Raw genomic sequence first — 26,724 nt, 5'->3', positions numbered from 1 at the left:
ATATAAATATAAATATATTTATAGCTGTTGCCATCTCCCTCATGGTAAATATAGAGAGACACCAGTGCAACAGGTTCATGGATTCGGGGAACAATCCAAGTCGTGTGAAATTCTTTAGTCTCTGGAAAAATGGAAAAAAAAAATCACCTCTAAGTGTTGCCCTTTTAAATGCAAAACAGCTGCTGCCTACTGGCACTGCCTGCATGCTGCACTTGACAGCAGAATTCCAGCTCCTGCTTTCCTCTGGTCACATAGCATGGCATTATTAATATCTGTTAATGGCATTTAGATCCCCCTTTAGCAGGGATTTGGCTCTGGCTGGTGTGCTCCCTGGGAATTTGGGGTGGGATGGGTTTGGTTGGTGAAGGACTCATCCCAATGTTTGATGTGCTCCTTCTCCCAAGGGGAAGGGAAGGAAGTTATCCAGGCACTGGGGGATGTGCCTGCAGGTGATGCTGAGCTCTCCTGTCCTGGAGCAGCTTGCTGGGATTTGGAATTCCCAGGAATTACAGCATAAGGGCATCAGAATTACAGATCCAAGGGCATCACATCAATCTTTCTAGTGCTGCAGCATCTTCCCTTTCCCTGCTGCTGTTTGCAGGGAATCCCATCAAATTCCAGTATCCTGCTCAAATCTCCATCCTGCTCAAATCATCCCTGCCTGTGCTCTCTGCAGCTGGGAGACCAAAGCACCCAGGCAAACCCAGAAAGAGTCACCAAAGGAAAGGAGTTTTTGGATAACCACATTGGAAAATTTGGTGGTCAGGGATTCCAGCTGCTGCAGCTCAGTGTGTGACAACCATAACCTGAATTGATTTCAGATGAGTTTCAATCTCCCTTTTGCCAGCAGGAAAGGGGTAATCGATAATGTTGACTTTTTATCCTTCTTCCTCTTTTCTGAGCATTATACAACCACTCATAACCTTATTTATTTAGGAAATAAGGCCTTTCAGGGACTTTGATCAGCCTGGCTGAAGTTTCTTCAAAGATTAACTGACTTCTTTAGAAGCAAATCAGTTTCCTCTGCAGCAGGTATTTGCTTACCACGTAGCTGGGTGTTGAGAGCTGTGCAGTTATAAAGTTTGCTGGGCTCAGCTGTAGATTTCCTTAGCACACACTGCTGACATCACTGAGTCTCCTCTCGGACTCTTTTTCTATTTTTTTTTTTTTTTTTTCCTCTCTTTCTCCCTCCCTCCCTCTCCTCCCTCCCTCTCTCCAGTTTCTTTATTCAGGTAATTCCAACTCAGGCTTATTTCAACTTGTTTTTGACTGACAGCGAGGGAAGGGAGACTCTCTGAGGGGTTTGTTTTGTGCTGGATTTTTGGTTTTTTTCTTTAAATGCACACATGCTTTATTGAAAAGCAGCCCAACCTTCTATAAAAAAGATTGTTTGACTTGTCATGACGATAACATCTAGTAAGGAATCTGAACATTGCTCTTTTACAGGTAAGAGGTATTTGTCAAAAATCCATACATGCTTAGCAGTGCTTTGGGAGCTGTGTGGAGCTGGAAGCTAAGGAGTAGGTGCTTTTCCTATTTTTTTTCCTATATTTTGGTAGTTTAAGGATTTAGAAACTGTGTGTAAGAGAAAAAATGCTTTTATAAAATCGTGCCTTTTTCTGGATTTTGACACAGAGGCAGCTCAGCAATTAAGCAAAAGCTGTCACGGTTTGGTCTTTCCACTGATGTAAAGCACTGAATGGGGGGTTTGAATGCTTGGGGCTGAGTTTTGTGTATGGTGGGGAGGGGGACAGATGCTGAACCTGTTTTTGTCACTGTTTGCCTGCCAGGATTTTTTCCCTGTAGAAAACCAAAGTGCTGTTTAGATTGCTGGAATCAGAACTTTCAGCCAGCTCTTGCTCTTTTTTCCAGTGCAGAAATCAATTTTCATTGGCATGGTGAGAAAACCTGCCTGGAACTTTCTCCTGTCCCTGTTACCTTTGTGTATAAGAAAAGAGAATGTCAGTTTTCTGTGGAAGGTGTAGAGAATGTAAACATGTCTGAGTTGGAGAACTTCAGGCATTGTCTTCCAACTTTTGCCTGTGTCTTCACACAACTTTTTTGCTACAGCTCTGGCTTCTCCTCATGATCACAATCAAAGCCCGTGGTGCAAATTCCCCTCTCCTTTTCTACTGCTCCCCTCTTTATTTTCACACTGGGATCGTGCTGCAGTGAGAGTTAGAGGTAAAATCTCCTTTTCTCCATGAGGTGCTGGTTGTGACGAGGAACAAAGCTGGCTTTCCTTTGTGACCCAGGAGTATCCACAGCACTTTTTAACCCACCTTGTTCCATCCTATATTGTATTTAGAGGCATTTCCAGGGTCTTTCTGATCACAGTGCCTGTGTATTTACCTACCAAATCTGTGTTTTCTTGTGATTTTTTTTTTTTAATTGAGGGGAAGGAGAAGATTTTCTGCTAAAGAAATGTCTTCTTTATTTCCCTGTTTGTAAAATGTCACAATGCTCTCTGCACTCCCTAATAACCAGCTAACAGGAGGGAGGAAGCAAACCTGGAGTGTAACACGGTGCTGCTTGTACAGAACAAACTGGCATCACTTTTATAAAGCAGAGTTGTAGACCAGACCAAAAACTTCCCCAGGAATTTCATCCCAGTAAATGAGGCATGGCCTAGAGACAAAAACAGCAGCAGATGACTTGGGCTTCAGTCTTCCAATGTACATACAATAATTCAGTCTGTTACTTTTTATAGAATTTCAAATGAAAGCAAATAGTTCTTTTTTATCCTGGCTCCTCATGCCATGAAGCAAACAAGCCATTAGCCCACAGCTAATGCTGCTAATTGCAGCTGAATTTTTTTATTGATTTATCCAGATTTCATTTAAGCTGTCTGGAATATTCATTTCTGCCTCCTGTCCCGTTTCCCTCTCCTCAGACACACCGTTCACAGAGGCAGGTTGTGTTCTTTGGGAACAGGTGGAGACCAAGGCTGGGAAGGACCAAGAAAAACAGAAATGTTAGTTTTACATGCTGAACCTCAGAGCATTTTGAAATAAATTTTGATTCACTTTTCCTCAAGGAAAAACAAGGCAGGTTTTGGGGTGATGCCTTTTTGGTTTCTTTGCTTGACAGAGGGAAAAGTCTTTACCTTTAGAGGGACCTTATATGTGTATGAAAATTATAAAAATAACAGATTATTGCATGAAACAGTTAAAATGAACTTTGTCAATTTACCAGGAAGGAATTTACTAAATGCTAAATATCTGAAAGCTGAGCTGTCCTTAACCCCTTGGGGTGAGAGAAGTCATGAATGACTCGAGTGAGTTATTACAGGCTTGAGCATCATTTCAGCATTCAGTGTGTCTGGATGTGTTTGTTAGTACGGCAGAAGGCTTGGGGTTAATATGGCAAAGAATTTGGTGTTAACATGGTAAAGGGTTTGGTGTTAATATGGTGAAGAGTTTGGTGTTAATAAAGTAAAGAACTTGATGTTAATATGGTATGAAGTGGCAAAGAATTTGGTATTAATATGGTAAAGGGCTTGGTGGTAATATGGTAAAGAGTTTGGTGTTAATATGGCAAGGAACTTGATGTTCATATGACAAAGTGCTTGGTGTTAATATGGTAAAGAAATTGATGATAATGTGGTAAAGAACTTAATGTTAAAGTGGCAAATAACTTGGTGCTAGTATGGCAAATAACTTGATGTTAATATGGTAAAGGCTTGGTGTTAATATGGTAAAAAGCTTAGTGTTAATATGGCAAAGAGATTGGTGTTAATGTGGCAAAGAATTTGGTGTTAACATGGCAAGGAACTTGATGTTATTAGGGCAAAGGGCTTGGAGTTAATATGGCAAAGAACTTGGTGTTAATATGGTAAAGAACTTGATGTTAATGTGGCAAATAACTTGGTGTTAATATGGCAAATAACTCAATGTTAATGTGGTAAAGGGCTTGAAGAGTTTGGTGCTAATATGGCAAAGAGCTTGGTGTTAATATTGAAAAGAACTTGGTGGTAATAGGGTAAAGATTTTGGTGTTAATGTGGAAAGGGATTTGGCAAAAATGATGTGCATGTTCCTGGAGTCAGCAGGGGAGAAGCAGCTCCCTGGGACTGGCTGTGCATGAACTGAAACTCCTGCTCACTCTGCCTGTCTGTGCTGTGAAATGCAGGTGGATCCATCACAACCCAGAGCCTCTCTGCCTCCTCCCAACAGCAGGAAATTGTCCTGGATGCCCAGGGTTGGGAATTGTCTTTGTGTGGCCAGCACACCTGGGGTTCACAGCAAGGCAGAGATCATGGCTAGGCAGAAAGGGAACAAGATGTGACAGCAGTGAAGCTTTAGGTGTTGTCACCCTTCACTGGACAAATATTGCTCAGACCCGATGAGGATTTTTTGGGATAATCCTGCAGTTCTGGGTTAAATCTGCAGAGTTTTGGGACTTCTGCAGTTCTTTACACCCACTGGGGAGAAAGGGGTTTGGCAAATTTCATCTTCCAGCAGAGCCTTCTGCAAACCTTCTGCTGCCTCTGGTGAAAGTGAAGTGCTGGGACAAGGGCTGGTCCCATCTAAAATCATATTTGGCTCCTTTCTGGTTGGTTTTTCTCATGGAGATCCTCAGCTGGATTGGTCTGTGCTCAGAGAGCCACCTTCTCTTTGGCATGACTGAAAAATCATAAAATAAAATCAATTTTGACTGGGACAATAGTACAACCTGATCAGATTAATTAATCTCCATTGTTTTAACTGAGGGGTTTCACTGTTGGGTCAATCTGGTTTCACATCATGAACTTACCTAAAATTAGCACTTGTGCACTGAGAATATATGATAAAAATGGTTATCTGCTCAATATATTACCATAAAGCTGTAGGGAAGGAATATATATAATAATGCACCTACTTAGATGACTTTAAAGGATATATTCAGAGCATGAACTGATGAAGAGAAATTTCAAAATTTCCCCTTTTCCTCTCTAGAATTACACAGCCTGACAAAAACATATAACAAAATAGATGCAAATTAAATAAAATAACCAGAATAAATAGGATAAAATAGAGGTTTACATTTTAACCAATGAATAAATAAATTTTCCTTGTTAAATGATATTAATTTCATTTTTAACTTCCCAAGGAAAATGGCAACCAGACAAACAATTTTTCTGATTTTTCTGACCTTGTCTATGAAATTTCCCCAAAATTTTGCCACCAAATAATTTTAGTTTAGCTTTTTGCTCTTTACCAACTGATCACTGGCTCTCACCTTGCTAAATAAATGTCAGGTGAACTATGGTGAAAAGGAGAGGAAGATTTGAAATCCCACCATGAAAAGGGGAACCTCTGAAAGAAGCAGCAGTGACAGAGGTGTAGGATGTGGGTTGTTCATATTTCCACAGAATTCCCAGAATCCCTGGGTTGGAAGAGACCTCCAAGCCCATGGAGTCCAGCCCAGCCCCAGCAGCCCAACTGAGCCCTGGCACCCAGTGCCACCTCCAGGCTTTGTTAAACACCCCCAGGGATGGGCACTCCACCACCTCCCTGGGCAGAACATTCCAGAACTTTCTCCCCCTTGCTGGAAAAACCTTTTCCCTGCTCTCCAGCCTGGATTTCCCTGGGTGCAGCTCCAGGCTGTGAGCTCTGGTTGTGTCAGTGCTGCTGCAGACAGAGCCCAGCCCCACCTTAGGATTTTGGAATTGCACAGATAAAAACATTGGGGGTGCTGCTGACACGAGCCCAGGGGTGCCCAGGTGGGCAGGAGGCCCTGGCAGCTGGGCTGGATGAGGAATTGTGTGTCCAGCAGGAGCAGGGCAGGGATTGTCCCTCTGTGCTGGGGTCCCTCAGGGCTGGGTCCAGTTCTGCTCCTGCAGGAGAGCCCTGGAGGGGCTGGAGCGTGTCCAGGGCAGGGAAGGGAGCTGGGAAGGGGCTGGAGCCCCAGCAGGGGCTGAGGGAGCTGGGAAGGGGCTGAGCCTGGAGCAAAGGAGGCTCAGGGGGCCCTTGTGGCTCTGCACAAGTCCCTGCCAGGAGGGGACAGCCGGGGGGGGGTCGGGCTCTTCTGCCTGTGTCAAGTGAAAGAATGAGAGGAAATGGCCTCAGATGGCACCAGGGCAGGCTCAGGTTGGAGATTGGGACAGAAAATGTCCCTGGCAGAGTGGTCAGGCCTTGGGCTGAGCTGCCCAGGGAGGTTTGGAGTCCCTGGGATTGTCCCAGAGCAGTCTGGATGTGGCCTTGGGGACAGGGTTTGGGGTGATGCTGCTGGGGCTGGGGTGGCACTGGGTGATCCTGGAGGGCTCATCCCACCTTGATTATTCTGGGATTCTGTGATCACGGATGAGGGAGACTTTTAAACCTTCAGGCTTGATGAATCCATGTTTTGGTGAGGGTGGTTGTGACAGTGATAACCAAGCTGACCTGTGACAGGGAATGTCACAGGCAAGAACCTTTAAAACAGAGCAGACATATCCTACACCCTATTTTAGATTCCTAGATGAGTTGTTTTTATTTTAGAAACTTGTTCATAATCTTCAGTGCATAATTTGCACCTTTTACAACAATTAAACTGTGTGTGTGATGGACAGGGCACATCATGCTGTGTGATCTCACCTGGGATCCCACACACATCAGCACTTCCCATGGGATTTCACCTGAAAGGCTTCAGCAGTACAGCTCTGACTGACCTGTATTTATTTAGGATATTCCAACCTCAAATGCACACCTGTACCAGGTAATTAACGTGTAATTCTCATCCTTCCAGGAGGAGAGTGGCACCTTCTCATGTACTGCAACAGTTGATTTTTATGGAATAAATAAACTTGGCAGCTTTCAAAAGCTCTGGCTCTTGCTATAGAGGTGCAAGGAAAAGACATTTCAGCTGTCTGAAAGTTCTAGATCTGGTCTCAGGTCATCAGCACTGCAGGGAGATGGGCACATCCATCCCTCAAAGTATCCCAGGTTTCCATCCTGGAAAAATGCATGCTTCCAAAGAAATAAATCACTTATTATAATCACTGAACATAGCCTACAGTCAGAACAAATTATTTCTCACAGCACAGCAGGTCCTCACCACACTTTGCAGTCAGATGAACAAAGAGGAAAACTTTGGATCTGCTGTAAATTATTTCAGATCTAACAGTGAAGGACACACAGGAGGAACTTTGTAGGTGAACACAATGACGGGGAGAAGCTTGTGGAAGTTGTATCTCACACAGGTGGATTTTCAGGACGTGGGAATTTTATTTCTGTCACATGGGAAGCTATTGTGGAATGGGAGAAGTCTAAACCAGGAAAGGAGCAAAAAAAGCCCCAGGGACTGAGTTGAGGACAAAGAGGAATGAGATGCCAACAAAGAGCAGAAGAAAGCAGAGCTACGGGGGTCAGGGCAGCAGCTGTGGGAAGGTTAGACTGTGAGCTTTAGGGGCACAAAGAAGTGTAAGATGTGTTTGAATTAATGAAGAAGAAATTAAAATGGCCAAAACAGCAGAAAAGAAATAAGATTTTTTTTATCCCAGAATTTTTGAGTGGGTCAGATGAGAAGGACTGTGAGCAGGAGGAGTGTTGGGAAATGTTAATTAATGAACTGAAACTCGGGACTGGAAGAAAAGGTGGATTTTGGAGATGCTGTGGCACCGAGCTGCCTGCAGACCAGAAGGCTGAGCTGTGCAGCAAATGGAGCAAGGGAACAGCTTTTCAGAAAGAGTTTTTACTTTTGGGAAAGGCTGGTTTTGACAGGGTGTCACCAGAACAGGGAATGGAGGAGTTTTCTGCTCTGACACTGAGCTGCCACCTGGCTGGTGGAGTGACAGTCCCTGGACTTTCAGCAATGCCATGATCTTAACCCCTTCTGGAATCTGCTGCAACTGGAGATCTTCACAGCCCTGCTCAGCTGCTTTCTCAGCACCCACTTACCTACAAAACATGAATTCTGTTCAAACAGCACTAAAATAGAATATAAACAGCACTAAAATAACACAGAAAGGTCTACCAGTTACACATTTCCCATCAAGAGTGTTTTCCATTGAAAATGGAGGCTTTATTAAATATTACAGGAAAAGTACAGCGGGTTAGAGATCAAAAAGGTTGGTTTTTCCACTGGAAGAATGATCTCTTGTGGGAGATGCAGTTGATTTCCTCATTCCCCAGTTATTCTTTGTGCCTAAACTAAATTTCCACTGATGCATCGAGCCTTATTACAAGGCGACAGAAAATAATTGGGGAACGGTGGTATTTTTTGTTCTCATAAATCAGGCAGCTTGGAAAACATCAAAGTGCCTCCTGAAACCCACAGCATCTGTAAAACTCACAGAAAAACAAGGTAGAGGAGCTGCTGAGCGTTGTAAAAATAAGTTTGCGGTGTCCTGAGCGCAGTCGGAAAAAATTCTCGGCGGAGCAGGAACAATGTTCTATTCAGCCTGATGGCTCCAGTGATCAAAGCTGGACCTTCCCAACTGTAAAAGATTGCAGGAGCTTTGGAGATGACATGGGATCATAAAGGAGCAGCCATAAAGATAAGGGATGTGTAAATAAATCAGGAAATCAGGCTCCTTTGAGGGTGAGGAAATGCAGGGGCTTTGAAAAGCAGCGTGAGATTTTTTCTCTTGTTTGGGCACATTATCACTGCTTTTATGGAGGTTCCTAAGAAACTGTGAGGAAAAGAAAAAGGAGGAGGGAATTGTGGTTGTGTTCCCAGATCCCAACAACCAGGACAGGCTGTGCCCCTCCAAGTGTCACTTGTCACCAAACCAACCCACGTGGTCCTTACAGTTGGCTGAGACTTTTCAACCAGAAGCCTTATGGGCTGAAAATGCAGGTTTAGAGATTAAAGAGATTAAAAAAAACACCCAAAAACCAAACATGATTTTGAGCAGTAAAAAAATTGTATTTTGACTTTGTGGAAGCAAGATGTCACAATCTGTCACTCCAAGGAATGTTTTGTTCCTTACCTGATTTAAAGGAGGCACACACACACACATCAGTGCAAACCTCAAAAGGAAAGGCTCAGTTTTGGTTTGAACAAACAGCCAGAATGACCTTTTTCTGTTTTGTTGTTTTGTTGGTTTTTTTTTTTTTTTATTTGAAACAAGTTTTTTTTTTTTTTTTTCCTTTTTTTTCCCTTTTTTTTTCAATTTTGTTTTGATATTTCTGGTTTGGCGGAGAAAATCCAAAAACACTGATGTGCACCAGTACTTTCATGCTATTTCCTCCCTTTCAGAAGCCACAGTCTCTGCAGCAGACTGAGGGGTCTGTGTCATGGAAATTGGCAGGGATCAAGCAATTTGGGAGAGCAATGAGGAAAACAAAGATTCTTTTCCCTCTGATTCCTTGGGAGTTTATCTGGAAGACACAACAGAGCAGGGCTGTGCAACCTCCCAGTCAAGAAACTCAGGAAACAGCTTCTTCTTTTAAAAAAAACAATTTTATTCCAATTTTTGCAGATCTATGAGTGACAATGAGCTCCTGTACAATGTTAGCATGTTGCTGATGGAAAGGATAAATAATTAGCCTGGCCTATTTTAATTTCCATCACCTAAGAGTGAAGGGAGACAAACCAGCCCACGTCTTTAATCCATGGGCTAATTTCAGCTTGGCTTGGCAGGTGAACAGAGGCTTCAGAAATTATGTTCCAACAAGCTCCAGGAAAACAGGGAGCTCTGTAAGTCAGAGAGGATTTATTGGTGCCTTTCCTGAGAAGAGGAAATCAAGGGGCACCAGCCTTAACCCCATGAGAATCCCCATGGAGGACAGAAAAATGGAAAAGGCTTCGGATGGAGCTCCTGTGTTGTTACAGCCCATGGTCCACCAGCTTTCCCCAAATTCAAACCCAGGCTGGACAGGGTTTGGAGCTCCCTGGGGTAGTGGAAGGTGTCCCTGCCCATGGCATGGATGATCTTTAAGGTCCCTTCTCACCCAAACCATTGTGGGATTCCATGAATTTGCTGGTAGCCCAAAATGCCCCGTTAAAGGACATGGCTGAGGCCATTTCCACTTGAAACTCCCCAGTTTTCCTCTCCATTAATCTTTGATTTTCTCTCAGCCCTCACCTAAAATACCCAAACATTCAGGAGTGTGAAGTACTTCACATGAACAGAATGGAGTTTTACCAACCAGCAGCTGCTTTTGCTTCACATTTATTAATTTTTAAATCTCCTTGGCACTCCACGATTCCAGCTCAGAGTCCCAAACAAGCAATGGGGCTCAGAACCTCAAAAACATTAGGGAAAAAGCATTCCCATGGACAACACTGAGGTTCTTTCCTATTTCTGCTCTAAAAACACAGGTATAGCTAAATTCTTCCTTCTCCTCTGCATGGTTCCCCCCACTAAAATGTGCAGGAGTGGAAAAAAGGGCATTTTTCCACTCACTGCAAGGAGAGTAGGGAAGCTTGGCACACGAGTGAGCTATGTACTGGAATTTGGGTGGGTCTAGGAAAAAGCACAGACTTCAGTGGAAAACATATATGGGTGTGTGTGTATGTGTGAGCAAAAGCCTTTTAAACCTTAAATTAACCACATCCATGGATTGGTCAGGAACAAAATTAAATTTAAAAAAAAAAAAGAAAGAAAGAAAAAAAGAAAGCTGCCCTGAAACAAAACTTTTGGGCAGCACTGAGGATAAGTAACCCTACACCAATGGGGAAGTGTCACTGATATCTTTAATTCTTGCCTGGCCACCTCAGGGAAGGAGGTGAAAGGCTCTGGTTTGTAAATCAGCCCAGAATTTTGGTGGTTTAGAGGACCCCCCATGACCACTTCTGTCCCCTCTGAGGGGCAGCAGGGTTGGGACAGGGATGGGGACAGGGATGGGGACAGGGTGTGTGAGCCCCAGGTGACCCCAGACACCTCTGGGAGGGGTTTTAGCAAAGGGCTTTGCTCTGAAAGCACTGCCCCAGGTGGTGGCTCCTGGGCCTTGTGGATGTGTCCAAGACTGGGCATTATTTTCTTGGAAGGAAATTCTTTTATTTCAAGATCTAGAGACTTTATTCAGAGTAATAATGGCCCAAAGGGGGACGAGTGTGAAAGAAGATGCATCCACAACTGACTTTAGATAGAGCAAAATCTCCCACATCAATATTTTAGGTTTGGTTGTGCTTTACAGAACTGAGAATCACAGAATCACAGACTCTTCTGGGTTGGAAGGGTCCCACAAGGACCATCAGACCCAATTTTTAAGGGCATCACCCATCCAGAGATTGAACCCCCAACCCTGGTGTTTTTACCAGACTCCAACCAGCTGAGCTCACGCACCATGGAATGACATTTTAATTTAAAAAAAGTACTTTAATAAATACTTTTAAATAAAAAATACTAATATTTAATAAATACTTTTAAATTTTAATAAAATATTTTAATACAGTATTTTAATAAATCTCCTACTTCTATGTAAGTGCACATAAATGTTTGCCCGTGAAATATCACATCCTGAATCTATTGGACACAACTGAAATTTATTTCCAGCATTTAAAAATTTGTAAGTTTTGTTTAAGTGAAGTAGCTTCCAAACATTTATCTGAGATGAAGCAGACCTTGCTCTCCATTATTTCAGACCCTGACAATCAAGGGAAATGGGTGCTTGATGCAATTTGAAATCCTTGTGGTGCAGAGAAAATGGGGTAGGAATGAACATTTTTGAAGACATTGTGCCCCTCAAAGAGAATATTGCCCACAATTGCTGTAATTCCCTGTAAAATAATTAATTATCAAAAAATAAGCCAGTTATATGTGCCAGTTACATCATCAGTGCTTTGCCTGGGAGAGAGAGACATCCAATATAAAAATAATTTAGGTTTGGGTGAGAGAAGTGGGTACTTTGTCTCACAGGCTGCATTTTGTCAGCATGAGAGAAGAGTCTCTTTTTGAAAACATTTTCCAGAGCGTGAACTTGTTCACACAGGCAGGGCAATTCTTCAGAACCAAATAACTTCCTGAGAAAATCAGCTTGCAACAAGTTTTAAGATGAAACCCTGACAAACCCATCCTTCTTTCTTGGCAGTGTGCTTTGTATGATGGCAAAACATCCCTCCAAATTCACTGCTGTGTCCTGGCCGGGCAGAGATGACAATAATTTGGATTATTTTATTTATTTATTATTTTAGCGGGTTACTCTGTATTTATCATTGCTCTGCCTTCAGAAGGCAGCACAAATCAGCTACAACAAACAGGTTAAAAGGATCCAGGAATTCTTTTATAGGAAAAACTTTACTCCAGTAACAGCATCCACCTTCCCCAGTTACATTTGATTGTGTCCACATTAGGAATAAATGAAAAAAAGGTTACCAGTATACTTTAAATATTTTTTTTCCCCCTTACCACCTTTATGGCCTTTTGCACCCTACCATTACTTTCAATACTATTGAGGTTTTTAGATATTTTAAAGGCACAGGAATTTTAATATTTTTTGGTGGAAAACCCTTCTCATAGCCTGACATTTCAGTGTTGAGATTCAGTGGCTGCACAGAGATGGAAAACTTGAGGAACATTTTGAACAACTGAGCAGGTTTATCTCTGCAGAGTATGTGTACAGTTCTTAATGAGCTGGTGGTGTGGGCTAAGGGAGAGCTGTGATTTACTGGAAATGTGATTGCTGGGGAGAAAGCAGAGCAAAAACTCTGCCCCAGCACCCTGCAGGGAGCCTCACCCCCATGGCCACAGCTCCACCCAGCTCTGGGAGAGCCCTGGTGTGCAGTGACTAATTAAAAACAAACCCCAACTTGACTGGGACACTGAGCAGCCAACTGGCACCACTAATTGTTAATTAAAAAAAAGAGCTGCTGAGCCCCAGGATGTGTTCCTGTCCTGGTGGGGGTGGGATACAGGTAGGAGATGATGCTCTTGGGGTGCTGGAACCTGGTGTCTGATGTTGGGTTTGGGGCTCCAGGGGATCTGGTGTGAAAAAAATAAAGAGGGGCACAAAGCACTGTAAATGGTCTGCTGTAACTGGTCTGAAAAGCCCCCCTGCTGCCTGATAAATGTATTTCCTGTCTCAGCTGAGAGTCTGGGAGAAGCAGCAGCCCTGGGGAAGGCAGCCTGCAGCTGTTTTATCCAAATTTTTGAACGACCAGCAAAGCGCCAACTTTTCTCCCTGCCATGACTTGGCACGCTCCTCTTCGTTTTCAACCACCTGCTGACAATTGAAATTAAAAATCCAGAGGAAGTGTCTGTTTTTGGGTTTGTTTGCTTGCTTGTTTTTAAACAAAACCAGATTTTTATTAGGCCAAGAAATGAATTTGGAGGAAAAAGGCAAGCAAACAAAGAAAGAAAGCAGAGCAGTTTTCTGTTCCACTAACCCCTCTTCAGCTCTGAAACAGATGCAGCAAATTTCCAACCAGCTGCAGACTGGCAAACCAGTTGCTCTGAGTTTGACTTTATTATCGCTGTTGTTCAAAGTGATGAAGTGATGGGTGAGCACTGGGGAGGTTAAAAACAAGGTGCTGTCCTTTGTCTGCTGTGAAGGAAGGAAAGCAAGGACACAGCCAACCTGTGGTGAGCAGGGAATGACAGTCCCAGCAAGCTGTTCATGGAATCATGGAATGGTTTGGGTTGGAAGGGACATTAAAACCATCCCATCCCACCCCCTGCCATGGCAGGGACACCTCCCACTGTGCCAGGCTGCTCCAGCCCCAGTGTCCAACCTGGCCTTGGGCACTGCCAGGGATCCAGGGGCAGCCCCAGCTGCTCTGGGAACTCCCCACCCTCCCAGGGAACAATTCTTTCCTCATGTCTAACCCTGCCCTCTTTCAGCTGAACCCCATTCCCCCTTGTCCTGTGCTTGTGAGAAGTGCCTCTCCAGCCCCCTTTAGGAACTGGAAGGCTCCTATAGGGTGTCCCTTGCAGCAGTCCAGTCCAATCCCTTTGTTCTCCTGCTGACCTGGGAAGGAATTCCCTTCCCCTTGAACTTTTTCCAACATAACCTCAGCAGTACATGGCTTCAGAAAGAGGCCATGTATTATTTTCTGTCTTGTTGCCTAATGAAGCTGCCACCCTGTGACCAGAATACTAAAAGGAAACACAGACACCCCTGATTTGGGTGCAAAACCATGAAACTCTTGGCCCATGAGCTCGTGCAGGCAGATTTCAGCTGGGTAATTCTTGTATTTCTGGGGTTCCCAGATGAAGGCAGGAATGATGAATCTGACTCCATGTTCTTAGAAGGCTAATTTATTATTTTATATTAAAGAATACTATACTAAAGAATACAGAGGGGACACTTACAGAAGGCTAAAAGATAATAATGAAAACTCCTGACTCTCTCCAGAGTCCTGACACAGCCTGGCCCTGATTGATCATCAAGTCAAAACAATTCACATGAAACCAATGAAACAACCATCAATTTATTTACTGTTTATCCACCAATTTATTGTTGGATAAACGATCTCCAACCACATTCCAAAGCAGCAAAACACAGGAGAAGCAAATGAGATAATGTTGTTTTCCTTTTTCTCTGAGACTTCTCAGCTTCCTAGGAGAAGAATCCTGGGCAAAGAGATTTTTCCAGAAAATATGACTGTGACAGGTAATTTATACCAGGCAGTGTCCAATGAGGCAGAAATCAAGGGAAAACAATGCCTTTGGGGCAAAAACCTCACCCACCTTGAGCCCAGGCCTGGAATCAGCCAACAAAAGGCAGCACCAGACTCCCTGGGTGCCTTTTCCCTGGGAGCTGTGCTCCAGAGAGGTGGCCTGTCCCCACTCTGGGATGGGGAAGGCAGCAGGAGCTGTGTGAAAACACTCTCCCAGCAGCCAGAGCAGCTAGCTGGCCAAGGGCCTGCTCCCAAAAAAGGAATTAAGTACTTAGGAAGGACTTAGGTAGGCCTGAGTTGACTAAGTGAAAAACTATTCTGCAGAAAATCCCTGCCTAGCTCCTCTTGGGTGCTGGAATGTGGCCAGGTGTCTTCATCCCTGACCCTCACCCTGCTGGATGCCCAGGAGCTCTGTGTTCAGGCATGCCACAAAACACCTCATGGATTAATTGATCTTGTGTCTAAGCAAGAAGAGCCAAAAAATGAGGCATTCCTTGGCTTGTCTTCAATCTTCTCCCAACACATCCCCTGCTCTCCTTCTCCTCCTCCCTCCTGCTCCTCAAACCCCGTGGCTGCTGCCACTTGTGTTCCCAAATCTGACCCTTGGAGGTGAAGCTGAGATTCCTCCTTGAGTCTGAGGCTTTGTTCCCACATTTCTGATGGATAAGGAGCTGGGAAGACCTTGCTCTAAATGAAGCTTTGCAAAGTCTGAAACCTCTGAAAACAGAGTAGCTGCTGCCTGTGCCACGGGGTTGGAATGAGATGAACTTTAAGGTCCCTTCCAACCCAAACCCTTCTGTGATTCTCTGATGGGATGGAGAGGTCAGGAATAGGTGGTGTGAACCTACAGGGAGACTTTGGCTGAAAATAAAGCATTATGCAGTCAGCTACACACTTCTCTGGGGGTGGGGTAAGCACCCTTGGCTTGGAGCTTTTGATTCACAGAATGGGGAGAGGAATGGGATACAAAACAAAGTGAGGGAAAGCAGGATTGTGAGTGATACCCTTGGGGTAAAGAGAAATACCTCCAGGGAGGAGGAATGACTGGATTCAGCTGTTCCCCAAGGTCATCCTGAAAGGGGAGAGTGCAAAGCAGGACAATAGTTGGTATTAAGCTCTCTGGGACTTTACTCCTGGCTTTGTAGTGGCTCCTAAGCTCAACTGGATTAGGAGATCACTCCTGCTCTGTCCCAGCTTAGCTCCTTCCCTCTGCTGAGATGTTTGATGGGCCCACAGCAGCCCCAGATGTAACTGGAAGTGGAAGTGCAGGGTATGAACTCGATATTGTTGCAAAAATGCAACAATAAATGTCCCTTTCAGCCCTGCAGAGCAGCTCTGGCACCCAACTTCCCAGAAACAGAGAGGGCAGGATCCCAGGAGTCTGTTCAGACTTGTCTGTGCAGAAAGAGCCTGGGATGGTTTGCACAGCAAGAATGAGGAAAGGGTTTGTGGGTGGGAAGAGCATCACAGCACAGGCAGGTTCTGAATGCTAAACTGCACTCTCCCAGTGTTTGAGAAGACTTTGGAGCAACAATGTGCCAGCCAGGGAGGCATTCTAAAGTATTTTGTACTGCCCTGCTGAAGAAAAGCCATTTATAAAGATAAAAAAAGCAGGACAGGTTTCTGGGGAACCTTTCTGTCTTATTTTTTTTTTCCAGCTGAGCACAAAAAGGAGAGTCTTGTGATGTGGGGAATTTATTAATTTCTTCTGAAAAGAACACTTTTTTGTACTTGAAGGATGTGCAATGCCAAGCCCCTGCTCATGCCCAGAGCCCAGGGCAGAGGCTGGAGGGCAGGATTTTGGGAGGGTGGATGCTCACTTGCAGTGTGTTAAGTGCTCACACCCTTGCAGGATGTGCTTTTTCTCCCCTTGGAGGCCTTGGGAATCACTGGGAGCTTCTCCATTAATTTAATAAGCTTTGGGTCCTCTTTTGCCTCCTTTCTGCCTTCTTGGTTGTTTTTCTGTTTCTTTGCATCAGTGTAGCTCCAAAGGCTCCTCTGTGTAAATCCATAACCACTGCAAAGCCTTGCACCCTGTCCTGGGGAACAGCAACATTCCTGGACATATCTCCCTCAGAAACAACACACGACACTTCTCCAGCTTTAATCCATCTTCCATGCCCAGCAGGTAGGGACAGATGGATTTGAGGTTTTGCTTCCTTACCACTGCTCTGTGAATGGCTGTTGCCCCTGGCCCTGCAGTGAGTGATGTAAAACCCATCTCTGGCTTTAGCAGTGCACCCCTCAGCCCTCCCTGTGCTGGCCCAGGACGTGTCCCTGCTTTCAGCTGCTCCTGGTACCCAAACTGGGAAGGGTGACCACTCCCAGGGCTGCCCTGTGCTGATGGATGTCTCCAAGGTGGCAGCTCAAGGCAAACTTTGGGAGCTGATTTTGACTCGAGGGTTTCTTTATGGTTGTCTTGCCTCAGTCTTTTTGTGATAAAAACCAGAAATGTGTAAGTTTAGCTTTTCAGGCTTGTCTGTCACCACTCCCTGGTGGGTCCTAGCGCTGAAGGGCTCCTTTTGGAGCCCGGGGTAGCAGTGTCCAGCTGTGTGGCTGTGCCAGAGGCAAAGCACCCTTTTCCAGCCTCTCCTTCCCTCCCTCCACTCCTGTGAATTCCACAGCTGAGCCACGGAGGAGGATTTTGCTGGCTGACAGTTACACAGCATAACCTGGTGCACAGCCCAGAGGGAGGAAGATGTTCATGCTACGCAGAGCACTGAGAATTCAGGAGGCACTTTTGTAACCTACTGAACCACATCAGACCTAGGAAAGATCTGAAGATTATGCAGCCCTCCTCAATGTTTTCTTTCCTCACCCCTGGCTTTTCATTTTCTCCTTGCCAAGCCTGCTAATGGTTTTTTTGTGCTGCTTGAAAAAACAGCTCAAGTTCTGCCCCCGTATCGGAGTGGCAGCGAAGCATGCGTGAGGATTTGCTCCAGTGGCAAAGCCACATCTGATTGAGGGGGGGAAAGAAAAAAAAAACCAAAAAGGAAAACAGCTGAGGCCCCTCGAACAAGTCATGCTCCTGTAGGCTTTTAATCACTTGTGTCTGCCAAGAGAGATCTTGCACAAGCAAAGCTGGCTCCATGCAAGAGGAACATTTTTGCGTGTGTGCAGGCTGGCTCCCTGATAATGTGCTCCCTGGAAGCAGTGGCAGTGTGCTGCTTAGACCCCTGGCTGCTGGAATTACCTTAAGGTCAAGGTATTCATGCTTGGTGGCTTGGTATGTAGCTCTGTGCTTTATTGACTTTGTCTGCGCTGAACTTGGAGGCTCCTCTGGCTGCTCCAAAAGGGCTGGTGAGGAGAGGAGATAATTCAAATTGAGAATGCTAGACAAGCCTGAGACAATTTCATTTTCTTCCCTCTTGAAGTGTGTTACCTTAACTCTGCTTCAGCTCAGTTTTATCTGCAGCTCCACTTTGATTTACAGCAATAAAAAGTAATTTATCGGTGTAAAATCAGTGAGGGAGCAGACAGAAATTGTTCTTTTAATGTAAAAATGGATATTACTCTTATTATTTAAGCTTGTTTGTTCATGTTAACCTACTGTGGCAGATGTGCTTTGTGATTTAGAGTGAGCATAAAGCAAACAAACCAAAGGTTGTCAGGGCAGAGAGTGTGAGGTGCCTCTATAAGATGGGAAATAGCAATGCAGGTGCTGTAATGTGGTTTTTTACACATACAGACACCCATAAATAATTTAATTTGGGATATTATAGTGGTCCCTTCACTCAGGAAGCAGTGGGGAAGTGGGGGCAGGAGAGAATCCTCATCTGAAGCCCTTTTTTTTCTTTTATCTCCTGATGGTTTCATCAGAGTTTCTTCCCCCAAGTGATTGCTGCTGGCTGCTGCCAGTGATAAGGGAGGCAGCAGTGACAGATCCTCTCTTCCCATGTCACTGTGGCAGAGAAGGGAAGTATTTCTGCAGGGAAAGGAAACCAAGAGGAATTTCCCTGGGGAGGAAAAGAGCACTAGAGGAATTCAGGATCACGCAGGAAAGAGTGATGTGAGAGAAAAAAAAAAAAGAAAAAAAAGAAAATAGGAAGCAAATCAACACAAAAATACCCTGCCACCAAAAACAGCACCAGGATTTGGCTGGGATCCATTTCAGGAAGTGGCTGTAAAGCTGAGTAACTTTGTCACAAATCAGGGGAGGAAGCAAAAGGTGATGAGGGAGCTCTGAAAAAGCCTCATTCACCTATGGCAGGCTCCAGAGTTTCCCTCTCTGCCACTTGTGGGATCAATATTACACATGGGACAGGGAGATGGACAGTGAGGAGCAGCCTTGGCTGGGAGCTGGAGCAGCCTGCAGTGTGCCAGACTTGGCCAGGGCTGCACCAAAACTTCACTTCTCAGCCTAAAACCTGAAACAGCAAATTTTACAGCTCTGTTGGTGCAGCCCAGGGGAGAGACTGTGCCTTCAAAATTCCTTCCTTCCTCCCATCTTCTGGGGGGAACTCTTCTGCCGTGGCATTTTGGTGTTGTGTCTGTGCTGCTCTCCTTCAGCAGGTCTGGAAATGTGGGAGGCTGCTGCACTTTCAGGATTCTTTTCATCTGGGGCTCTTGGACAGGGAACAGCCTATTCCAGGGCAGAGCAGAGAGAGAGAGCAAGGGATCTTTTCCTTCCCTGGCAGGGTGGGCAGGCCCTGGCACAGGTATTCCAGGGAAGCTGTGCCCTGGATCCCTGGCAGTGCCCAAGGCCAGGTTGGACACTGGGGCTGGAGCAGCCTGGCACAGTGGAAGTGTCCCTGCCATGGCAGGGGCGGCACTGGGTGGTTTTAAGTTCCATTCCAACCCAAACCATTCCATGATTCTGTAACTGTTGTTGTTCCCACTGCATCCCACACATACACCAATCCCCGGAGCAGGATCTGGGCATGGCAGAGCCGTGGTGAGTGTGGAGAGCTGAGTGCCCTTGGGCCATCCCTGACCTTGGACAGGGAACTCTGACCTTCGGACACCCTGCGAGCCCTGGCCCTGCCCCTCCAGCCCAAACCCACCAGGCTGGAGCTCCAAGGAGGGATGGTGGAGCCCTGGCTGTCCCCATCCCTGTGACCTCCAGGGCAGGAGGAGCTGTCTGCCCTGGGGATTGCTCCCAGGAGCAGCTGTCCAAGTGGGCTGAGCTGGGGGTGGGATGGGGATGTGCCTCCAACGCTGGAGCAGAGATCCCAAATCCCTCTGGCACAGCAAGGAAACTTGTTCTGACAGCATGCAGGTGAAGTCTGAGGGGAAGTGTGCTAGAGAGAGAGAAGTGTGCTGATTTCAGGACAGACTTTTGGGCAGGTTTTACATCCGTGTCCTCTCCAGGGAGAGGCTTGGTGTGGGGGAATGGAGCCTCTTCCCTAAGGAGCATGCACTTGTTTCTCTCTAGAGCCTGCACATATTTGCCTTCCCCCCTGGCAGCAGTGCTGGCTTTGGGCTGGCCTGAGGAGCAGTTGCATGGACAGTCCTTCCCAGCCCTACCCCTCCCAGCCCCCACATTTCCTCCCGTTGTTCTTTTTCAGATCACTTGAAGGTTTTTTCCTGTTTATTATCCGGACATGCTGCGCTCTGTGTGTTGATTTGACTGTCACATAAGGAATCTCCTACTGGGATCATGGATGCACTCCTTTCTTACATAAATATGTATCTGTGGCAATGGTTCAGGGCTGTGGAAGAGAAATGCTGGTGGTTAAATCAAAACTGGAATGAGCTACAGTTGTTAACGAGGGCTAAGTTTAATTACCCTTTCCCAGAAAACCTGCAACAGTGTGATGAGTACAGTCACAAACAAAAATTCTCCTTAATTGACATAACAGGAAAGGTACTTCAGTGAGCAATTATGCTGATGTCCTGGGCTGGCACATGTGTGTCCCACAAATATATCTTGTACTTCCTGCAAAATTCTTTTAAGTAGCTATAAGGAAGACATTAGGGTTTTTTTTTTTCTTTTCATTTTTTTTTCTCCAGCAGTTGGCGAAAACTAATCACTGACTTGGAGGCTCTTTTTGAGGAAAACAATGGGACCAAACAATGCCTTTTTGTGAGACCTGCCAAAGCACAAAGGATGCATGGGATGTTTTTTTTCTTTGTTGCTTTTGTCAGCAGGAAGTTTTGTTGTTGGGAACGACTATAACATGCACTGTCCTTGCTCTACGTAATCTCTGTCTGGTCCTGTGAGCAGGATCCTGCTCCTGCCTCCTCCAGCTGGCACGGGCAGGGCTCTGCCTCACCCTGGGGGCTCTGCCCAGCCCTGGTGCCCGCACTCTCCCTCTCCATCCAGCCTGGTGCCCAGTAAACAAACCCAGGAGTCGGGAGCTCCAGTGATTGCTGGGGTTGTGCAGGTCAGGGCCCACGTTTAGAATGCTGACTTTGTGAATTGCTTTCTTTCTTTCTTTCTTTTTTTTTTTCCCCCTCAGCTTAAAATGTGGGAGTGCTGTCCAGTGCAGACAGCTTCAGAGTGTTGCACCCAGGTGTAAAGATTGCAGACCTCGCCTTTGATGTGCTCAGGTCGGCTTTGTTTCCCTCTAGGTTGGTTGTAGGTCCGTCACAAAGAGCCAGATCCGACTGAGTAAATCACTTGTGGAAGTTAATTGTTCCCAGTGAAAGCTGGTCTGGCTCATTCTGCCTCTGTCGCAGGAAGGGACAGAGGTGGTGAGCTGGATCTGCGTTCTGAGCCCAGCGACTCTAATTCTGATCAGATGTCTCTCTTCAGGGCATTAAAGAAAACCTGCTCACTAATCAAAAAGAGCCTCTTCTCTAGAGAAATGTAAGGAAAAAAGAAATATATTTAATGCCTTTTACAGAAATAAAATACTGATATAAAATTTCAGCTTTGACAAATTTCTTTTGCAGGCTATCATAAAAGAAACCTACTTCTCCGTGCTTGGCAGGCACCAGAATCAAAGAATCAAAGAATGAATTTTTTTTTTTCCTGGGGAAAAAAAAAAAAAAGAATATCAAATTATTTGTGATGTCAGATACTGTACGGTGGTAACTTTATATTCCAGCTGTTTTTATTCCCTGCTGCTGTGTTTAGATGATGCTTGTGCTTCTCTCCATCAGCCTTTCCAAATACTCCTCGTGGTTGGCTCTGGCTTCATTAAGCAGCAGTTTCCTTGTTTTCTTTTCTCCCCAGGACTGAAGCAGTGAGGATGGAGCCCACCAAGATCAACATGTCCCGCGTGGCCCTGGTCAACGGCGGCATCGACGGCGCCATGCTCAGGGCGCACAAACCGCGCGTCATGTCCAAGAGCGGCCACAGCAACGTCAGGATCGACAAAGTCGATGGCATCTACCTGCTCTACCTGCAGGACCTGTGGACCACGGTCATAGACATGAAGTGGAGGTACAAACTCACCCTGTTTGCTGCTACTTTTGTCATGACCTGGTTCCTCTTTGGGGTGATCTACTACGCCATCGCCTTCCTTCACGGCGACCTGGAGATGAACAAGTTCTCCCCGAAGCGGGAGCCGTGTGTGAAGAACGTGGATTCCCTGACTGGGGCATTCCTCTTCTCCCTGGAGTCCCAGACAACCATTGGCTATGGATTTCGTTTCATCACCGAGGAGTGTCCCCATGCCATTTTCTTGCTTGTGGCCCAGCTGGTCATCACCACCCTGATTGAGATCTTCATCACAGGTACCTTCCTGGCCAAGATCGCCAGGCCGAAGAAAAGGGCAGAGACCATTAAATTCAGCCACTGTGCTGTCATCACCAAACACAACGGGGAGCTTTGCCTGGTGATCAGAGTGGCAAACATGAGGAAGAGCCTCCTGATACAGTGCCAGCTCTCTGGGAAGCTTCTTCAGACCTACGAAACCAAAGAAGGGGAGAGGATTCTGCTGAACCAAGCCAGCGTCAAATTCAACGTTGACTCCTCTTCAGAAAGTCCATTTCTCATTCTGCCTTTAACCTTCTACCACATTTTGGATGAAAGCAGCCCTCTGAGAGACCTCACACCTCAAAACCTCAAGGAGAAGGACTTTGAGCTCGTGGTGCTCCTGAATGCCACGGTGGAGTCCACCAGTGCTGTCTGCCAGAGCAGGACTTCCTACGTGCCCGAGGAGATCCACTGGGGCTACGAGTTCGTGCCTGTGGTTTCCCTCTCCCCAAATGGAAAGTACGTGGCGGATTTCAGTCAGTTTGAGAAGATCAGGAGAAGCACAGATTCTACTTTTTACAGTATGGACTCTGAAAAGCAAAAGCTGGAGGAGAAATACAGGCAGGAGGACCAAAGAGAGAGGGAACTGAGAACAATGTTGTTGCAGCAGAGTAATGTTTGATTGGATGGACAAAGTATTCTGAATAATCCTTTTTTCTGCAAACTGAAAAAGAACATACTTTCTGTGCTGCATGTCTGCTGTGAAACCAGAAGTGAAGCCCTTTCCAGGATTATTTCCTTTTCAGTCCTATTTCAGCAAATAGCTTTGGTGTACAGTAAATCGACCCCTTTGGCTGAGTTGTTAATCAAGTATTTTGTAATTAGGCAGGATTCCTTTGTTCCTGATCGTGACTTAGCAAAATTGGGTTTGTGTTAAACCTCTGCCTGATGCCACCACTGAAAGCAGACACGCCACTTTCCGTTTGGAAAGTGAAACTGGACTCACTGTGCTGATTCCCTCAAATATTTATTTGACGTGGTTTTACTGTGAACATGCAGGGGCAGCACACAGCACTGCTAGAGGAAAATGTGCTCCTTTGAAATATGTACCTTTAAAATGTATATTCTCCTACCAGGGATCACCTGCCTGGGGATTCCTGGCACTGAAAGTAAGTTGATTGAAGAGACAGATGGTTGGATGTGGGAAGAGCTGCAGGGAGGGGTTAAACTCCTTCTTAAATCTGGAAGGAATGTGACAGAGCAGTGCTGGGTGGTGGGGAGGAACACTCGCTCTCTGTCTCTGCTGCTCAGAGCTCGTTCTGTGATTGTTTTAGGATCACTCACTTTTTTTAACCTCGCTAATGCCTGATTTATAGCTGATAGCAAAAAGGGGAGATGAGGGCAAGAGACACACAGGATCACAACAGTAATCACCTAGGGTTGTAGCTGGCTTTGAGACACCTGTTTTTTTATCCAGTGTAAATAGTTTGTAACAGCAGCATAACAATACAATTCTACAGATTGCTTGCTTTGCTCCGGACCGTATTTAATTCTGGTTAAAAGAAAGCTGTGTAATGTCTGTAGACAATATTTACTTTTTCTGGCAGCCATAAAGGACAAGCATTCCTTTCATCCAAATCAATTTTGGTCTACTAAAACCATTCCATTAATAAATGAATTTAATTTGAGCAGCTCCTGATCTCTTTGTGGCATGGGGAGAGGGTGAGGTACCCTAGAGGTGTTGAAGGAGCTGAGTGCTTGAAGGGGATATTTGGCTCTGGCACAGAGCCCTGGGAATTCTGCAGGTCACTGCAGTGGCCAGGGGACAGGTGACAAACCAGTGGTGTCCACGTAGCATCTCTGTTATAGAGGCTTTTTTAGTGGGAATTTGCAATTATTTCTGACTCATATCACTTTGGCAGCTCTCTGAGTTCTAGAGATTCTGCTCCTCTAAAGCTTTGGCAAGGAAAAGCTGCTTTAAATGGGTCTGGCCTGAGAGCCACCAAGGCTGACGATGATGAGAGGATGGGGGGTTGGAACCAGATGATCCTTGAGGTCCTTTTCAACCCCAAACCTTCTGTGTTTCTGTGACTTTTGGCATCATTGCACTCAGTTTTTTTTACCAGTACTGTGCTGAGCTTCCTGGCACCGTGTGGCCTGGTGGAATGCAGTGCTGCACCTGCCACACAATGTCCTAAAATGCAAATAAATCGGCAGGCTGAGCACTGAGGTGGCACCAGGGATGGATGTCAGCAAGAGAGGAGCACACATTGCAGGGCCCTGTGGGGTGGCTGTGAGTGGGGCAGGATGGTGCTGCTGAGGAGGGGCATGGGGCACTTCAACTGCTCATTTATGTGAATTTTTAGCTCTCCTGTGGGGGAAAGCATACACAGAACCATGGAATGGTTTGGGTTGGAAGTGATCATCTTCCACTGCCCCAGGCTGCACCAAGCCCCATCCAAGCTGTCCTTGGACTCTTCCAGGGATCCAGGGGCAGCCACAGCTTCTCTGGGCAGCCTGGGCAACATCCAGCTACTTATTTAAAAAGATAAACTTCACTTAATCCACAGAGTTTCTCTACCCACTACAGAGTGAACAAATTCTCTCAAACCACTGCAGGCAGGGTCTGCCTGGCATTTGTGGAAAGAATGTCCAGGTTGTTTTATGCTGGGTGGTAGCACAGATTTGCAGCCCCATATAGAGGATGTAAGTGTTTAAATGATGGATTGGTAATTTCACGTTTTCCATCACACACATGAATTGTGTGTGCTCCAAGAACCTTTGCAGTCACTTCACTGATCTGAGGTTTGTGTCCTACAGCTCAAAGATGCTCTGGGATGAAAGTGCACAGGTGTCTTAACTCTTCATCTGACAAGCCCTCTGACAATACCCATGTTTTGATAATCAAACAAGCACCCCTATTATTTTTTTAATCCAGATAAGGACTCAGATAACTCCTAAAATAATTGTCACAGCTGTGCATGGACTATAAAACAGCTTCACCAACAGCAAATGAGCTGGTTCTTCTCCAGAAACATCTGATGGTGACCTGATCCCTTTGTTCACCAATCCCAGAGGTCAGTCACTGTGCTCCACTCATCAGATCATCCTGGAAGGAAAAAGGATCTTAAAGCATCTTAAAGCAAAAGCTTTGAAAAGAGAGGAAAAAAAGAACCACAAAAATGTTTTTCTCTGGGCTTTGGGGTCTACAAGGGGAGGGGAAGGGAAGGGAAGGGAAGGGAAGGGAAGGGAAGGGAAGGGAAGGGAAGGGAAGGGAAGGGAAGGGCACGGGAAGGGATTCACTTGCAGGTACGGGCAGGCAAGCGCATGGACGGTGCACGTTGAAGGGACGTGCAGTGCCGGCCTGGCCGTGGCAGTTCCTGTCCGTGCCGGGACAGGAAGTGAAGGGCAGGGCCTGGAGCAGACACAGCTGTTTTCTTTACAAAAAGAAAGAATAAAGTTGCTTCTCTACAATCCCTGCCAGGAGGGGACAGCCGGGGGGGTCGGGCTGTGCTGCCCTGTCCCAAGGGAAAGGAGGAGAGGAAATGGCCTCAGATGGCACCAGGGGAGGCTCAGGTTGGAGACTGGGACAGAAAATGTCCCTGGCAGAGTGGTCAGGCCTTGGGCTGAGCTGCCCAGGGAGGTTTGGAGTCCCTGGGATTGTCCCAGAGCAGTCTGGATGTGGCCTTGGGGACAGGGTTTGGGGTGATGCTGCTGGGAGTGGATGATTTTAAGGTCTCTTCCAATGTAGATAATTCTGTGAAAACACTGGAAATCTTTTACAAAATTGAGACAAATCTGCATTAGGCAGCGAGAGACTGCACAGTAGTGTCATATACATACATAAAAATAATATTTATTGACTTCAGCTTGAGAAAGCAGCCTTGCTCTGGAGTGAGCTGAAGTTTTCCCTCCTGCTCTTGTGCAGGTGTAACTTCCACTGCCCTTTTCCAGCCCAGAAGGGCAGCAGTGGAACAGGATGATCAGCAGCAGTGGGAAAATGTCAGGACACGTGGATCTGATAGGAACCAGCAGCAAATCACCACCTCTCACTGGCTGTGGCAGCCTCAGCTCTGGGGATTTCCCTTGCCTGAGAAGGAACAGGATGTGGAGCCAAAAAGCAAAACTTTGGTGAGCATACCAAAGCTGCCTCACCCACAAGCAAGGACTGTTGAATCTGAATTTCAAATTTCAGGGTCTAAAGAAAGCAGTGGAATCCCACTGCCCTGTGTGAACAAGAGCATGAATGTGTGTACAAAGTAAATCTTCCATTCCAGACACTATTTAAAAGTCAGACTTTTAAAAAAATCCAGAAATTTCCTTTTAAAAAATTTATTGAGGGATATGACTTACATTTCTTTTATTCAGGAGCTATCAGTGAGCAGAACTCTTTTAGAGTAGCTTTATTGTTTGGACTTTACAGCCCACAAATGAATGAGAACTTATTTGACCTCATGGACTGTCTCAGAATTATTTGCTTTGGCTTTGGCTTCAATAATTCATTGTTCCCTTTTTATTTTTTTAAATTTATTTATTTTTTTTTCTCTGTAGGTAGGTGATTGAATGAGCATAGTTTCACTTCTGTTGCTTCCTTGCAGAAGATGAGTGTGCCAGAGTCAAATCCACCACACCTCACTAATGTTTCATCTTCCCAAGGGATGACAATGCCTGTGG

At 45.6% G+C, this 26,724-nt stretch overlaps 1 protein-coding gene across 4 annotated transcripts; it reads left to right on the top strand.

The window, feature by feature from the left end:
- Positions 1-1,231: 1,231 nt before the first annotated feature.
- KCNJ15 (potassium inwardly rectifying channel subfamily J member 15) lies at positions 1,232-26,505 on the top strand. 4 transcript variants are annotated; one of them, XR_001990337.3, is made up of 4 exons: positions 17,555-17,691; positions 21,586-23,219; positions 24,989-25,127; positions 25,979-26,505. XR_001990337.3 is itself a non-coding variant. In XM_009089554.4 (2 exons), the coding sequence occupies exon 2, from the start codon at positions 21,602-21,604 to the stop codon at positions 22,730-22,732; it is 1,131 nt and encodes a 376-aa protein (XP_009087802.1). In that variant the 5' UTR covers positions 1,232-1,446; positions 21,586-21,601; the 3' UTR covers positions 22,733-23,741. The 4 variants fall into 4 exon arrangements, 2 of the variants coding, with proteins under 2 accessions (XP_009087802.1, XP_018768930.2); XR_003945605.2 differs by lacking the exon at positions 25,979-26,505 and having other exon boundaries at positions 24,989-25,229; XM_009089554.4 differs by lacking the exons at positions 17,555-17,691; positions 24,989-25,127; positions 25,979-26,505 and adding an exon at positions 1,232-1,446 and having other exon boundaries at positions 21,586-23,741.
- Positions 26,506-26,724: the final 219 nt, after the last annotated feature.

This window comes from Serinus canaria, chromosome 1 (genome assembly GCF_022539315.1).
Source record: "Serinus canaria isolate serCan28SL12 chromosome 1, serCan2020, whole genome shotgun sequence".
Lineage (NCBI taxonomy): Eukaryota > Metazoa > Chordata > Aves > Passeriformes > Fringillidae > Serinus > Serinus canaria.
The sequence above is the reverse complement of the archived record's forward strand: the minus strand, read 5'-3'. Positions and strand labels throughout refer to the sequence as shown.

Coding starts and splice junctions, on each gene's coding strand:
- KCNJ15 (XM_018913385.3), top strand. CDS start 21,149: ATGTCTCTCTTCAGGGCATTAAAGAAAACCTGCTCACTAATCAAAAAG. Junction 21,217..21,585: donor AGCCTCTTCTCTAGAGAAAT/GTAAGGAAAAAA, acceptor TTTTCTCCCCAG/GACTGAAGCAGTGAGGATGG.